This window comes from Brachyistius frenatus, unplaced genomic scaffold (genome assembly GCF_029030835.1).
Source record: "Brachyistius frenatus isolate BFR_SWC_R1_liver_20210118 unplaced genomic scaffold, ASM2903083v1 Contig_51, whole genome shotgun sequence".
NCBI lineage: Eukaryota > Metazoa > Chordata > Actinopteri > Embiotocidae > Brachyistius > Brachyistius frenatus.
In genome coordinates this window covers 34,029-50,855 of record NW_027210650.1, presented here as the reverse complement: position 1 = coordinate 50,855, position 16,827 = coordinate 34,029, and the positions used below count along the sequence as shown (strand labels likewise).

The 16,827-nt window shown below is 43.4% G+C and overlaps 1 protein-coding gene across 12 annotated transcripts in view; it reads left to right on the top strand.

Annotated features, from left to right (window-relative positions):
• The window catches only part of srcin1b (SRC kinase signaling inhibitor 1b), an 81,924-nt gene extending 66,409 nt beyond the window's left edge, over nt 1–15,515 (top strand). For 7 of the 12 annotated variants that reach the window (XM_069704461.1, XM_069704458.1, XM_069704463.1 and 4 more), the window contains 7 exons: nt 61–191; nt 1,572–1,719; nt 4,225–4,561; nt 4,746–5,091; nt 5,425–5,567; nt 6,069–6,218; nt 8,172–12,469. In XM_069704461.1, the coding sequence (XP_069560562.1) occupies nt 61–191; nt 1,572–1,719; nt 4,225–4,561; nt 4,746–5,091; nt 5,425–5,567; nt 6,069–6,218; nt 8,172–8,324 (1,408 nt within the window). In that variant the 3' untranslated portion in view covers nt 8,325–12,469. Of the gene's footprint in view, nt 1–60; nt 192–1,571; nt 1,720–4,224; nt 4,562–4,745; nt 5,092–5,424; nt 5,568–6,068; nt 6,219–8,171; nt 12,470–12,941 lie in introns of those variants that run through there. The other 5 variants (XM_069704467.1, XM_069704466.1, XM_069704460.1 and 2 more) reach the window with 4 other exon arrangements.
• The last annotated feature ends 1,312 nt before the right edge of the window (nt 15,516–16,827 follow it).

The following is a 16,827-nucleotide window of genomic DNA, read 5'->3' as shown; positions in this document are numbered from 1 at the left end:
AAGCCAGTTGAAGTCCACTGTACGACCACATTCAGTGATCTGACTGCGTGTCCTCCACAGCGACCTGGAGAAGTCCGTTGAGGAGCTGCAGAGGAACTCGTCCGTCAACCACGGACTCGTGACGGAGCAGGACGTGGAGCAGAAGAGCACCGAGCTGAGGATGCTGGGAGAGACGCTCAGCGAGCTCAAAAGTAAGCGCTGCCACGGTCTGATGTCGCCACGGAGACCAGAGTGGCTCTCTGTTCACGTCCTTGAGACACTCTGCTGTAAATACTCAGTATATATATATATATAGCGAGAGAGAAAAACAGTCATGAAGTGTGTGAAAAAGTGCTGTAGCTGCAGGTCAAAGTTCAAAACGGCAAAAAAACTTCCTGTATGTCCGTTTTTCACGTTGAATATTTATGAGTCTTCTTACACTTTAATTGTCATTCATGAAGTCGCAGGTTTTAGCCTCTTGTCCTGCTGCTCTGACCCGTGTACTTCACTCCACGTCCTGAATATTAACGAGTTAGTCCAAAGCTCCGTGGGGCTCATTATGAAACTGTAGACCGAAGAAACCTGCAGATATTATGTCCGCCTGGATCCTACGAATGTAACACAGGCTTTCCATCCACAAAGACAATTTACATAACTGCTAATGGACATAGTAACAGGAAAAAAAAAAGAAAAAGTTTTGCAAACCTGAAGGTTATTAAAGATGACATAAATCAAGCTCTGAGGTTTGTGGAACATGAGGAACATCTGAAGTGAAGCAGCTGCTGGATTTTGTTTGTTTGTAGTTTTACGATTTAAACGCTATATAAAAAAAATTGTTAGTTTGGAAGCTTTTAACAGTCCTTTCTATTATTATCACAGGAAGTGATTATAGTTATTTATTTTTCTAATTCCCACAATTTTACAGCAAAAAACTGATTTAAAACGCAGAAAATTACATTTTTGAGAAAACCTGCTGAAAAATGAAGCATTTTTTAACGCAACAATCACAAAAAACTCAATGAATTTGTGGAGGGACTCATTCGTTGAGAATCATTCTTCTGTATTTCAATCAAGAAGTAAGAAGTCAAACTCAAAGTACTTTAAGGCAGTCTGAAGGAGAGTTTGATCTTTGAAGTATAAAACAGTGTCGTCGGCAAAAAACTTTACATTGAAGCGTAAGTAGTGGCAATGTTTCTGTAAAGAGTAAAAAGAAGTGGGCCGTTGGTTGACCCCTGAGGAACCCCGGCTCTGATCATCTGAATGTTTTCGGGGAAGCTGAGTGTCCAACATTTCAAATAATGGCCGTGAATAGTCTCCACAGACAAACATGTTTATGTTCCTGCACGTCTCGCATGTCAATTTTCTTTTTTCTTGTCATCTGGCTGATCCCCACTGAGTCGTCCTCGCTGAAACCACCGAGATACGACAGGAAAATCCAGTGTGACAGAAGCAGCATCCTGTCTTCTCCTTGTTGTTTTTTGTATCTCCTCCTTCCTGTAATCCCCCCCCCCCTCCGCCTCCATTCTTCCCCACATCCCTCTGACACACCGCTGTCTCCGTACTCAACCACGTCTGCCTCCTCTCCTGTGCAGACCAGTTCCCCAGCCTGCAGAGTAAGATGCGGGTGGTGCTGAGGGTGGAGGTGGAGGCTGTGAAGTTCCTGAAAGAGGAGCCTCATCGCCTGGACGCCCTGCTGAAGCGCTGCAACACCATGACTGACGCGCTCAGCACGCTGCGCAGGTACGCACATCAAACGCTCCTCAGTTGGTTTTCTCACACAATATTTCACTTTGGTATTAAACCAGGTCAAATCGCAGAAAACACTTTTTTATTGTTTTGTGAGACGGCTTGTTTTAAACCACTTTAACCAATAACCTTTAACTAACGGGGATGGATGTTGTTTAATCACGGTTATAAAAATGATGATTTATTTTGAGAACTTTAAACTTTAACTTAAATTTTAGCAGACTGAAAAAAACGTTGGAACATCTTGAAACAGGTTCAATTAATTTAATACAAGATATTAAACTTTATAGTTTCTGCTTCATATTTAAAAAGTCAGCATGTGAACGGGAGGAATCGGGATTCAAACCGCTGACTTTACAATTACAGAGAAACTCTACAATCTGAACTACCACAGAAGTTGAAGAACATTTATTGATAAGTGAAAGTAGTCCGCTTAGAATAAGTCTTCTACAGCCGTGAAATGGATGTTTTACAGACATGTTTGTTGGATCTTGTTAACAGGAACTTAAACACGTAGCTGCTTATCAGGGATATTTCAAATAATCAGCCTGTAAAAGCACCAGACGATTCATTTATACTCAAAACAACCTAAATTTGAATATACCATGATTTTAACTGTGTTAGATCCACAGTTTTTACAGTGTATGATACACACTCTTTCATCTCTTTTCTGTGTTTCACCTAAAATAAAGATCCAAATGTTTAAAAACAACGTGAGGAAAAAAAGCAGATGGTGCGTTTTTAAGATTAATATTTAAGAATTTAAAAAAGTAGAATTTTTTTCTCCTCGATGATGAAAAGTGACGTTTAACTGCAGCGTCAAACGCTTAATAATCCGCTGTAAGTCCTGGAGGAGAGCAGCGCCGTCTGAATTCAGAGAGACGAGGTTTACTGAGAGCATACCGGAGCAGCTCGTACTGCCGACGCAGTTCACACGGAAATATTCTGGTCAGAGAATCCGTCAGACGAGAGATGATTATTTCATCAAAGCAGGTTTAACGAGGCAGCCGAGAACAACACCTCCGTTTTGGAGCTCGTATCACAACGTTTATCGTGTTTGTCTCCAGAAGACGTTTTTTTTTTATTATTATTATTATTAAACAGTCAGAGTGACTGAACATGAAAAAAAAAACAAAGAACACGATTCACACGAGTCAGTCGGAGAATCTGCAAACAGGAAGATAAATCTCCGCAAACATTTGGTGGCAGTTCTCTGCACAGACGGACGGCTGGAGCTTCGACACCAAAGCCGTTAAGATTAAAACATGTCGTACATTTCTTCTTCTGTACGCTTTATTTATCTTTCTCCTCATCAGATGGAAGTTTTAGCTTCTTTTACACAAAGTCCTTCAATCCTTTATATGCGTAAGACTTTGTTCAGACTGCAGCTGAATCTGGTTTGTTTCTCAGATCAGACCAAGAGGCAACCAGCAGTTTGTGAAGCGTTATGAAAGCTTGAGTTTGGGTTTTGGCCGTCGCTCCGTTTTGCTAGTTTGGAGCAGGATGTGACCATATTTGGACGAGCTAGGAGAGGAGCGAGCGGTGGAACTGACACGATCTGATTGGACACTAAGCCCCGCCCACCTATTGTGGAAACCTGACTGCACCACAGGCCTGTCAATCAAACAGACACGCCCCCAAAACCAGGTCTTCTTGAATCTTCTTTTCTAATGAATGAGGGATTATTTTCAGATGGACCTCCAGAAAACTAATAAGAAGGAGTGACTTTAGCTAACAACACCGAGATAACTGATGGACACATTTGATTCACTTTGGATTTGATGAGAGAAGTTGAATGGGAGTCTATGGAGCCGGAGGCTTTTTGGAGCCGACCTCTAGTGGCACTCGCTGGTATTGCAGCTTAAGGCGTTCCCCATACGGCCTCATTGTTCAGACATTAAAGCTACGAACACTTTTATATCCAGTCTGTTGTTTTAACTCAACGAACTGCCTGTCCGTAAAACATCCACTTCAAGCAGCTGCAGAAGATTTATTTTAATCAGTTTTAAAATAACTTTAAGACCTGAAACAAATCAGGTTTTCCTGCAGTCTGAACGAAGATGCTCATCAGGAAAAGAAAAGTGATATTTACTTGATTGAAGTCAAATAATCAGCCTGACAAAGAATCATTTCTACCAAAACATTAAATTGGTTAAATCCAGTTATTTGCCGTGTGCAGTGTTTTTTGTGTTAATCATGTGTCACAATGTTGTTGCCTCCAGTTCGAATATTGGTTTTTGCTCTGAAACGATCCGTCTAATTGACATGAATTTGGATAATCAATGATTTGTTATTGTTTGTGTTTCTCAAAATAAAATCGCCCTCCTGTTTCTGCTCTAATATCACAAACTGAATGTCTTTGAGTCTTTGTTGTTATAAAACCAGTCTTTTAAACATCCCGGTGGGGTTTTGTCTCTAATATGTTTGACATTTTATGAACAAACCACAGTAATCAGAGCTTGATTGTGTCAGCTGTTAGTGTTTTCTAACTCGGTGCAGGACCTTCATGGTGTCCTGTGTGTATCGTAGTTTTCTGTATCCCCCCTGTACGTACAGACAAATCACCGAGGGGGTGTGGAAGAGCCCCGAGGACCTGTCGGGTCAGTCTCAGAAGAGAGCCGAGGACCTGGACATCCTGAACAGCCCCCCCCTCAGCCTCACCGACCTGAGCACCAGCGCCGGCCTCGCCAACTGGATGCCCGTCACCGCCGGCGATGCGGACGCCTCGGGTCCCGAGCAGGACGTCCAGCCCGCGATGTCCTTCAGGAACCGAGTCCTCGACGAGCTGCCGAGTCGGCGTCCTGCCGATAAGTCCGTGTCGGCCGAAGTCCGCCTGGTAAATCAGACGCTCCTTTCTCTTATAATGGAACTGAAGTTAAGTGGCTCATTCGCACTCCAGCAGTCGGTTTATATTTCCATTTGCTGGGCACGCATCCGCCTCCGTCACGTTCCTGCGTCTCCGCCTGTTCAGTGCTTCATATTACAGCCCGTCCTTTCGTCTGCATCTGTATCTGTGTCAGGCTGCTGAGCGGGACTGGGAGGAGAAGCGGGCCAGCTTGACCCAGTTCAGCGCTCAGGACATCAATCGGCTGCTGGAGGAGACCCAGGCCGAGCTGATGAAGGCCATCCCGGACCTCGACTTCGCCGCCAGGCATATAAACAAGCCGGCGGTGCCCCCGAAGCCCCAGATCACCATCCCGATGACCTCCGCTGCTTCTGCCGCCGCCGGGACCACCGGGACCGTCGGGACCACCGGGACCGCCGCCACGACCAACTCACCCGCCGCTGACCAGCAGCCCGGCAAAGTGCAGATGGCGGCCCAGAAGCTGAACAGCATGGAGGGGGGCGGGTCGCATCGGGGCTCGGGTGAGTTAACCCTTTAAACGCTGGGCTATTTTCATCATAATTACATCTCATTTCTTGGTCATTATAGCAGCTAACCATTCAGGCTGCATCTAGACTATCCAGATTGTTCATTACATTTGATAATTAAAAAACGGATTTTTTTTTTTTTTTTTTTAACTTTTAATTTTTAATTTGATTTTATATTAGCCTTTATCTGAGCCTGTATCTCACTGAATTAAATATCGTCAGCAGAGATGTTTATTTATAGTTGTATAGACGAGAATCTTTTAACACCTGAAGCATGTTTGTGGGACATTGTGGGACTCGACTGATGGACGTGTCTTGGTTTTCCAGTGGACCTCAGCGTGGCCCGGTACCGGACAGAAAAGCCCTCCAAGTCTCCCCCCCCTCCCCCACCTCGCCGAAGCTTCCCCTCGGCTCACGGCCTCACCACCAACCGCACCGGAGACGTCATCGTCACCACCAAGAACATGAAGGTGAGACCCCAAAAAATATTCCAAAATTAATTCTCGGTTTAAAAGTCCGACATCCATTATGTGCTCTTCATTGTGGAATAATTTAATTGGTTATTTAATTTTATTTTTTTCCTGAATTTGATTAAAACCAGAGATAAGATTCATAACTGGGATCCTCTGCATGTATGAGTCATAATGTAGTTAATCAGCCGAACAAAAGATTTTAATCAGCGCTTAACAAATCAGTTGATTTACAGTATAATTATTCAGCAAATTGATTTACCATTAAAACAAAAACAAAACAACATCCTCCAGTTCCAGTTTATCAGATGTGAGATATTTCTTTTACCAAATGAAACTTTGGTCCGACGTGTCGGGATTCAGAAACAGGTTTAATGAGTTGGACTCTCAGCCTCGGGGCCTCTTTGCTACGACTGCATTTAGTTGTTGTTATATCTTATTTTTGTTATTGTTTGTCGTATTTCTTGTGTTTTACCATCTTTTATTTTTTGCCCCGTTCAGATGGAAGAAGACGGCGACCTGCCCAAAACTCTGGTGAAGCTGAGGCGGACGCCCTCCGACACCCCCCGACCCGCCTCCACCCCGCCCGTGATCGCAGCGTCGGCCATTCAGGACGACGACGACGAGGAGAAGATCATCGCCGAGCTCGAGGTACGACGGTCCGGACTGAATCGGCTGATTCGTGTCTCAGATTTGTGTTTTTTTATTTTTTATGTGCTGTATCGGTGTGATAACATGTTTTTATCGCACTCTTCCACACAACAACAAAGATATTTCAGAGGACGTCTGTAAACGATTCCTCTTGTAATAAACGGTACAGCGGCCCGCCACAGGCCACGCCCACTCCTCCCACCGTGTTCGGGTCGCTGGGCAGAAAGGTAACTTCAAATCCTCCAGCAGCCGCCTGTCTGCGTCTCACCTGGAGACTTCTGCTTCTAACTCTACTGACTTTCCCCTTTTTTATTCACCACTTTTTCATTTCCTAGACGGGAAATCTTCACATAGAAAATACAGACGTAAAAAGGGAGTTTGATCTTTGACAGCAGTCTGATTTATCTTTTATTTGGTAGTTAATCGACTCAAACACGTGCTTTACCCACCGATTTCTACAGAGCCCGTTCAAATCTTTCTCTCCACGTTCGTTTGTTGAAGCTTCAGACTGTGAAGAGACAGAAATGATCGGCTTTCGGTTTGTCGTTCTGAGGATTTGATCTGATCAGCACAAACGGGACCGTTTTTCCTTCATTATGGGTAATTAAATTCAACTTTTTAGCCAATGAAAGTCTGAGTTTGACATTTGGCTTAAAGTGGGAAACGTGTGTATTTGAATTGCTCTTAATTACTCCCAGATATTGTTGCCTTATTAAATCTACGTGCAATGAATACTATATTTTTTTTTTAATTTCTATTCCAGGTCAAACATTCAGCAAATCCCAAATCACTTGAATCTATACAAACATCCAAAGATGAAAGATGAAATATAAATATTTGCCTGCTGAACTTCTCTTCTCTTCTTAACCTCCGCTGCTCTGAATAACTCGGCCTCCTGTTTGTGAGGTGAAGCTCTGCTGCATGTGAACACACCTGTACCTGCTGCTGCGATGAGCATTCAGTTCCCCGGCAGCTCCGGTGACACGTTCAGCCGAGTAAAGAGGTCTTGTTTTTGTAGGAATTATCGCACGACGCCACTAAGCAGGAAGCTGTCAACATGAAGGACAGAGGAGGGGATTTCAGCTGCAGAGCCGCAGACAGAAACGCTCCTCTGAACGAGTCTATTTTCTCACATTGCAGGTGTTTTAAATTCAGATCCTGCTTTTTGTATTCGCTGAAGGCGTTTAGAGCGGCGAGCTGACTTTAAACTTCCTGCCAGCAGTGATTAACGTCAGCGGAAATAAACGGTCTCCTTCTGATAATGTTGGTCGTTAACGCTCAAGTTTCCCCGCAGTAGAGCATTTTCACTTTCAGTTAAGAACCAGAACTTGGACGCATTTCTTTATTTTATTTACACAATAATAACAAATCAAAAAATTAAAAAATGGTCAGAAAGTTCAAACAGGATAAACACACGAAAATATTTACAAAGTAAGTTTATTTTGATGAAGATCGCGTCAACGGCCGGACAGGAAGTCAGTCAGAGGAAAACATAAAGTATCCAGTCAGTTTTCAAAATAAAACATCCGGTGCAGATTTTCAGGCTGTATGTGAATAAGTACATTTACTCAAGTACTGTACTTTACATGAAGTACATTTAAAAATAAATTCATGGTGTTGTTGCGTCTTTTACTTCAGTAAAATACCCGAGTGTTGACAATAAACTGACTGATATAATACTGCAACCAGGAGAATCGAGTTTGTTTGTGTTCATTGAAAAGTGAAAATGTTCGACAATGTGTGAAATGATTGGAGATAAAAAAAAAAAGCAGCTACTTATGACTCGTATATAACCATAAATAATTGGACATTTACTTCTACGTAACTTCAGTGTTCTTTTGCTTTGTAGAGAAATCCCGACGTTATAGAGAATAGTTTTGCTCCAAACTTCACGGCAGCAGTGTGTTTTTGATCAGCTCCAGTTTCAAACTCTCCGTCTCTCGGCTCCCACAGAACAGCACCAACTCTCCGGGCCCGACGAAGGGTCCCACCGTCGCCGCCCGCCTCAAACACCTCCAGCAGGGCAGCCTGGAGAGGCCCAAGACCCGCAGGCCCAAAGAGGATTTCCCCAAAGTCCAGGGCCAGCAGCAGGTATTCCACTTCTAAAAAAAAACGAAAAACCTCCACCTCTGACGCCTCGTCTGCCTCTGCCGCCACCGCGAACTCTGAGAGACGACAGAAACGTGTCTCGGTCCCGCCGGCAGACACAGACCAGAGGGGGAATCTGTCCACGGACGTTTTTACCAGTTCTTGATGTGTGTTTTGAGTCACTGGATCTTAAACCTAGCCTGCTTAGAGATCAAGTTTTTGTCGTACGAGTATGTCGATGTTTTGATTTCCAGAGGAAGGTCTCGGCGGCGACTGATTAAACTAGCTTTATGATAATAGTCAGATCTGCTCCCGACGCATCCCTTCGCCTCCATTGTGCGACATTAATCTCCCATAATGCCGCGGAAAAAAACGATTTCACATCTCAAGGTCAAAGCGATGATCCGGGCCGTGTTGTTCTCTCTCTGAATCCTCGCTCTCATCTCTTCACTCCTATTCATCCCGATAATTACCTCACGCTGCTCTTTTTTCTGTCACCCATCTTTTTCTAAACCTCGAGGTTAGCATGTAGCGCCGCAGCACAATTAGCCGGCAGCCGGCGTATTTCGGCGCGAAGGTGTCGCAGATATTCAGCAGCTAATCCGTTAAGCTCGCCTCACTTTTCCTTTTTAATAGCTGTAATGCTTCGGACTTATCGTGCAGGACGACAGGTGCGAGGTTACCTGAGGACGGTTTGGAGGATTTTTTTTTTAGCTCAATGTGTGCAGAGGACAAATGTAAAGGAGAAACAGACCGGCTGAAAAACTAAATGTATATGGAAGCAAAAACAGGTTTGAAATCTTAAAACTGTAGATGACGGTAAAAAAAACAACAACATTTGTTTATTTAGAAAAATAAAGTATTAAAAAAACAACGTTATTTAATTTTTTGAAGTTGGACGTACATGGTCTGACCCTGAAACCCGTCCAATCAGGTTTAGTTCTGTTGGTCATGTGACCCTGTAAAGGAATTATCATCTGGGATTTCAAACTCGTTTTAGTTGATAGGTCGGTCACAAAATGTCTTGTTTCGTCAAACAGTCCGAAAACCTGAAAATATTTTCTTCACGATCATTTAAAACAGAAAAGTTAACTTCTCTAAAATGACTTCATTAATTGATTGTCGAGGGCAGCTGACGTGTTTGTCTCCGAACCAATCAGAGCTGAGTAATTAAATAACCAGCTGAGTGTTTTTGGTGTTCAATTGCTTACGTCTTAAAAACCCCGTTGCTAGGCAACGGCAGCGACAACGCGGACGCCGTCTAGAAGCAACAGAGGCTAACAATTTGGCGAGCTAATCAACATTTCAACATTTTCCTCAGACGTTCGACTGTTATCTAAGTTAACGAAGACAAACGCTACGTGACTAAAATTACAATGTTAGCGAAAGAAAGTGAGTTTTCAGGAAACAACACATCAAACGGGCAGCAACCATTTTTGATCATCCTCTCGAAGGCATTTCCGGATTGTATTATGATTCATTAATGGTTTTACCCATCAAACGCGCATCAGTGAGTAATAGCAGCTCGTCCACACGAGCCCAGACGTCTTCAGAGACTTTCGCTCTCGTGTAGCCGAGAGGAGTCTTTTGAAATGACCTCATGTATTAGCAGTAACGGCCGTTAGCACGCGGCTAACGTGGCCCACCTCCACGGGACGTGCGCGGCCATCTGGGCGGCAGCGAGGCCTCCAGGATGAGTGTTCAGGCCGGCCGTTGTCTTGTAACGGTCTGAATATTAACTCTGTGTTTTTTCTGCACCTCATTTCCCCTCATTTCTTTTCAAAAATTCATGATTTTAGACGCACACAGCCTGAAAAGCAAACGGTCAAATAATGTCTGTTTTTCTTTCTTTCTTTGAACATAGCGAGGAGTGAACCTGAGAGATCTTTTCATCAAACACGGTGTTAATATTATATTCTGTCACCGTAACCCGCAAAACGATCTGTAGAGTTGAAGTGATTCTTTGCGTCAGTAGATATAAAATCATTTCGGTCATCCTGAACTCTGCATTCAGGGCTTTTAATGTCGTGTTCCTGTAAACATTCATATACGTGGAGGCACAACAGGTTTTGATGAGAAGATTGAATTAGCTGCCATCTCAGCCACTAATTTTATTATTATGATTTACTTATTTTTGTACCCATTTCCTCCTGTGGGTGAAAAATGCAGTAAGCAGCTCTCCAAAGGCAAAATGCATTAACAAGTGCACTTTCTGTAAAAAACGGCATTTTAAATTTGAAGCTAAAGCTAAACTTATCATTTTTGACTGGTTCTTATGTTTTGTGACTGAAAAACGAACAACATTCAGCTTCATATTTCACAGTAACTAAGCGATGCGGCAAATTAGCTAAAGAGAATGAAAAGCACAAATAAACACCCGCTACTGCGAACCGTACAAGCTTAAAGAAGTATTCCAGCAGTAACCCACGAAACGGAGCTAAAGAACGAAACCACCGTGTCTTTACTTGTGTCTTTACTGTTTTCAGAAAGACAGCCATTGCAGCTTTTGACAAGTGAATTGACATTTATAAACTACCTTTTAAATCAAATGAAATACCTAAATGTAATAAATACAGAGCTTGAATCTGAAAAAAATATCTAGAGAGAACTCGAATAAAGTTTATTTTATCTAACAATCCAGATTAAATGGACCGAAAAGGTGGAAGGAAGCGTTTTTCTATTCCAGTGGAAGTTCTTTGAAGGTGCTGGAGGCTGCATGTGGTTTCTTTAAGGTGTTGGAGAGTCTTTTGCAGTGATTTGTGGAGAGGAGGTCAAATAATCAGTGCAAAAACCTTGAAGCCTTTTTTTTCTGCACTTTGCCTTTGTAGACCAATAAAACGCTGGCTGTGTCGGGATCAGCAGATATATTAGTGTTTATATTAGGGTGCTACCCCCCCCCCACCACCACCACCACCACCACCACCCACCACCACCACCCTGGAGGCTCTTTCATTGTTGAAAGCTGTCGTCAGGCTCTGATTCCCCCCCTCCCCTTGTGAAACCTCAGTTTTTCCAGACAACATGAGGAAGTTCAGAAGTGTGTATTTTATTCCGCCTTTATTTCTGCAGGCGTTACAGTCGGCTGCGTTTTCCTCCCCAGGCGGCGCTGCAGAGACGCTCGTCAAACTTTTTGAGATGTTCCCAGATCTCTGATATCGGTTTAGAGCGTCGCCATCGCGTCATTATTATTCACCGATGGGGCGACCCATCGAGGTCCGTTAGCGGGGGAGGACGGGGGGGGGGGGCAGGTTTATGTATTTGGCTCAGAGGATCCTCGGAGACGCCTGCTGCCACAAAATTTAAAAGATCAGGTCGGAAACTCAAATGTTTTTATGAGCAACACCCGAGAGCCTCGTATGAGACGGAGCTGTGGTCAGAGGAAGATCTCCTCCTCCTCCTCCTCCTCCTCCTCCTCCTCCTTATCTCCTCGAACTCCTTCCTTTCCTTCCTCCTTATCTCTTCTCTTTGTTTCCTCTCTCATCCTCTACTTTCCTTCCCTGTTTAATCTTTTTTTTCCTCTCCTTCCTTCATCTCCTTTTCTTTTGCCCTCCTTATTTTCTCTCTTTGTTTCTACTATCTTCTTCTTTTCTCCTTATTTTCTCACTCCTCTTCTCTTTCCTCCTCCTCCTTTCTCTTTTTCTCGTTTCCTTATCTCCTCTCCTTGTTCAATATTTTTTCACTCCTCTTTTCCTGGTTTCCTTTTCTAACCTTTTCTCTCCTCTTTTCATACCTCCTTCCCTTATCTCCTCCTCTCGTTTCCTCCCTTTCATCTTCTTTTCATTCCTCGTCTCCTCTTCTTGTTTCATATCTTCCTCCTTCTCTGTCCTCTCTTACGTATCTCTCCTTGTTTCCTCCGTATTCCCCCTTTCCTTATCTCCCCTTGCTGTTTCCTCCTCTCCTCTCCTTGTATCCTCTTCTTGTTTATTCACCTCTCTCTACTTCCTGTCTTCATCCTGTTTCATCTCCTTGTATCCTCTCCTCCTCCCTGCTTCCTTACGTCTCCTCCCTCACACTGCGCCACACAGACGAGGAAGAGGAGGAGGAGGAGGAGGAAGAGGAGCTGAATAAGGGCAGATTTAGAGTCCCACCGCTCTGACAGCAGAGCAGCTCTGATCACAGCATCATTTCTGCCTGATTGCAGCTCGGCGACAGACACTCTCTCGTCTCTCCTCTCTCGTCTCTCGTCTCTCGTCTCTCCTCTCTCGTCTCTCGTCTCTCCTCTCTCGTCTCTCCTCTCTCGTCTCTCCTCTCTCGTCTCTCCTCTCTCGTCTCTCGTCTCTCCTCTCTCGTCTCTCCTCTCTCGTCTCTCGTCTCTCGTCTCTCCTCTCCCCACGAGGAGTGTCACGCCGATGCACCAAAAACCCGGCGGCCCCGGCGGCCAATCAGATCGAAGCACGGGGTGGGAGGTGTGTGGGGGGGGGAGGGGGGGGTAGCGTTAGGCTCATGAAAGATTGAAGAAAAACTTGAAAACATTTGTCTGTTTGTTGATTTTGATTTCTGTCTTTTTGTTCCTTTTCCCCTTCCCTTCTCACCGCTCCTCGTTTCCATTTGAATTTTTCCTCCTTTGCTCTGATTCCTTCTCTGCTTGGCTTTTTTTTATTTTGTGTTATTTTGTGCGTGGGGGCGGGGGGGCAGCAGCGCTGAGCTTTTATCACCGCTTCGGCAGAACCGTCGCTCATTGATCCGGCCGACCATCACCGGTCTCCCCCCTCCGCTGCTTCCTCCTCACATCATCTCGGTCCAGTCTCTCCTCTCCGCCTCGCTTTGCCTCTTTTCCTGTTGTTTTTTTTTTCATCCTCTGTCTGCCTCTCAGGTCTCTCAGGTCTCAGCTGGACTAATTCATGAGGAGTGAGTACTCGGATCGTTCTGGGTTTTTTGGGAGGGGTGGGGGCGGGGGGGCTTTATTTGAATAATCTGTCCAACTCGATCAGCTAGAGGTCACCAAATTATCTCACACAACGGGAGCCGAACGGGAGCGTGTCACAAATGATAAGTTCTGTTTTTAATCCGTTCGGAGGTCGTTTCATCGTCTCCGGACCGACTTCACTCCCGACGTTTGTCCCCGCAAAAACAAATCCATCTTTCCTCCGTTACTAACGACCGAACACCAAACCTGTGTCCCACTTCCACACGAGAGGAAGCAGAAATAGTCTGAATGCAAATTTTAAAAAATGCTCTTTTTTGTTTGGTTTTATTTTGAGCAAGAATATAGAAAGAAAAATAAAGGAGTGTATAATTATCATGCAGCTGAATCACAGATCATGAAAACTTACCTGCACACATTTTAGGAGGTCTTGAAAGACACAATTGGAGGCAGCAGAGTTGGAGATATTGACCTGATAAAACACATAAATAAGGTCATTTTTGGTCGTCTTTCTTGGTGGATATTATTGTCAGCTTATTAAGTTTTTACTTACCGAAAACAGAACTTTGTAGTAGCTACTTACTACTTTTGTTCCTCATAATGAATCGTATATAAACATATTTTTAGGAACTTGTGAGGAAAGTTTGAGGGACACACAGGACTTTGTAAAATAAGTAAAAGAATCAGATATTTGGAAATCCAACCTTAAAAAAAAATGTCAGTTTGATTGACGCATGTAACCCAAACTTTTTTGTGTGTGTGTCTGCAAACATGAAAAATAGATCAACTTCTTGCTCAGAAATATCAAACTGTGACAGCGGGGGGTTTTTTTGCACGTCGTGATGACAGTTGTCCCGTTAAAGAGTTTAAAGTGTGAAACTGGGACAGAGACGTTTTCCAGAGTTTAACCCTTCTGAAAAAAATTCAAGTTTCAGTGAAACCTTGAATGTGACAAGCGAGGTCGGATTAAAAACCCAGAAAATACAAAAGCACGGGGAGGTGACGAGAAATAATCCTGCACACTGTGTGACACCGCGTCGGAGGGAAATCCCACTCCGACTGAGTATTTATACCAGAAGTTAAATTACAAGCAGATGTTTCAGTATATCGGTTAATACATTTATGGGAATGTATTAGTAGTCTCTGAGATTGCATTAACAGCTAGCACGGAAATAGAAAAACAAGCTGTAACCCGAACCACGTCAGATATATTATTGTATGTATATTATATGACCATTTAGTTTTTGTTTCAAAGAGATCGCTTTATTAACATGTAAAAAAGAAAAAAGTGTCATCTATGTTTTATATAATCAAACTTTTTTTGTATTTTTATACTTGAAGAAGAGGATTCATAAGCACCGCAACACATTTATTCTGTAAATTTTTTATTTTTCTGCGTTGGGAGATCTTTTTATTTTTTTCCTGCGAAACCATGAAACAAAAACAAAAAAACATGATCACACTTTGTTGTCGAGACCAGGGGAAGGCGCGCCGGACGGTTGTGTGACGGACCGAACAGGAAGTAGTGCCACCACGTTTATTTACGAAAAATGTTTAAAAAAGCACATTATCACCTCGCTGATGAGACGCCCCCCATTTTGTAGCTGTTTTCCTCTATTATAACCAATAGTGTGCGTTCACTACACAGATTATACAGTTTAAACTGTTTATTGATGGTTTCTTGATGAGTGTGTGATTGTTCAAATCATTTGTGGATGTTCGGATTATGTATATAAACCCAAATAATATATTACAGAATTGATTTTATGTGAAATTTTTATAGGTTAAAAAAAAATAATAACAATACTCCAAAATGGCATGCATACTGTATACATTCCTGGAAAATCTGCACGCTGGGTCAACAGAGGTCTCATTTTCTTGTCAATAATTCTGTGTATACTTGTGAGTGTATGATAGAGTAAACAAAAATTGTACAGTAACATAGATTTTTGTATGTTCAGAACGGGTACGTAAAAAAAAAAAACTTTTACTGTCAGAATGAAGAAGAAGAAGAAAAAAACAAACCGAGCATTATAAACTATGGAGAAAGATGTTTGAATGATGTTGTATTTCAACTCGATGCTGTTCCTCCAGTCTGAGAGTGATGCTTGCTGTGTGGGGTAAGTGTTGTTTGTGAATCGTGAAGAAGAATGATAACCTACTACAAAGTCAGTATAACTAAAGACCAACTAAAAACAGTGCAAGAAACACCGCGCAACTTTGTGTATGGAACGTAAAATAAAAGTTGCCGCTTGGTGAGAAAAATCAACCCAACGAGAAGGTTGCTGCTTTTGTACATTCCTGTTGTGTTTTTGTGACAATAAAGGTGACCCTCTTATACATGACGCTTGTTCGCGCCTCGTTTGTTGACTCACTTCCCCGGAAGTCGAGTCAAAATATCCCGTTCGCCCCCCCCTGGTGGCCGGGCGCCGCAGTGTTGGTCATAAGCCCCGCCCCCTTCTATGTTAGCGGGCAGGACGGCGTAACGTGTTTTCCCCACGCACTTGTGAAGTTTTTTTTATTTTACAGAGAGAAATTGTCAGCTCCTCTAAAACTGTGAATCTGGAGCCACGTTACCGAGACGAAGCAACTCAACTGAACAGATCGATCGGAGGCTTCGGGCGTCTCGTAGCGGCTCACGTAGCCCGGAGCTACGAGCAGAGGTCAGAAGGTCAAGTCAAACATCATCAGGCTCTTTGGAGGCAAACCTTTTTCTCTTGCTGAAGACGTGAAGACAAATGCAAAAGCAGCCGGCAAGAAACGAAGAAGCTTTCAGTGAGCAGATTGTAGCCGGCGGGTTTGACACCGGAGCAGACGGCGTTGTTTTGTCTTTAATAAATAATGAGCGCGTTGTCCTCCAACACGGAGCGATGGACTTCTTTAATCCTGCTGACTGAAGCTTTTCACTCCGTTGACAAACAAATGTCACATTAGTTTAAACGCACAGCAAATATGTGCTCAGTGAGCTGAGATCAGATCAGATCAGTTCAGATCAGATCAGATCAGTTCAGATCAGATCAGATCAGATCAGTTCAGATCAGATCAGATCAGTTCAGATCAGATCAGTTCAGATCAGTTCAGATCAGATCAGTTCAGATCAGTTCAGATCAGATCAGTTCAGATCACATCAGATCAGTTCAGATCAGTTCAGATCAGATCAGTTCAGATCAGATCAGATCAGTTCAGATCAGTTCAGATCAGATCAGATCAGATCAGTTCAGATCAGATCAGTTCAGATCAGATCAGTTCAGATCAGTTCATCAGTTCAGATCAGATCACATCAGATCAGTTCAGATCAGTTCAGATCAGTTCAGATCAGATCAGTTCAGATCAGTTCAGATCAGTTCAGATCAGATCAGTTCAGATCAGTTCAGATCAGTTCAGATCAGATCAGATCAGTTCAGATCAGATCACATCAGATCAGATCAGTTCAGATCAGTTCAGTTCAGATCAGATCAGATCAGATCAGTTCAGATCAGATCAGATCACATCAGATCAGTTCAGATCAGATCACATCAGATCAGATCAGTTCAGATCAGATGAAAGTTTAATGAATCCTGAGGAGATGAAGAGGACGAGGACCGGAGGACGAAGACCGGAGGACGAGGACCGGAGGACCGGAGGACGAAGACCGGAGGACGAGGACGACATGTGATA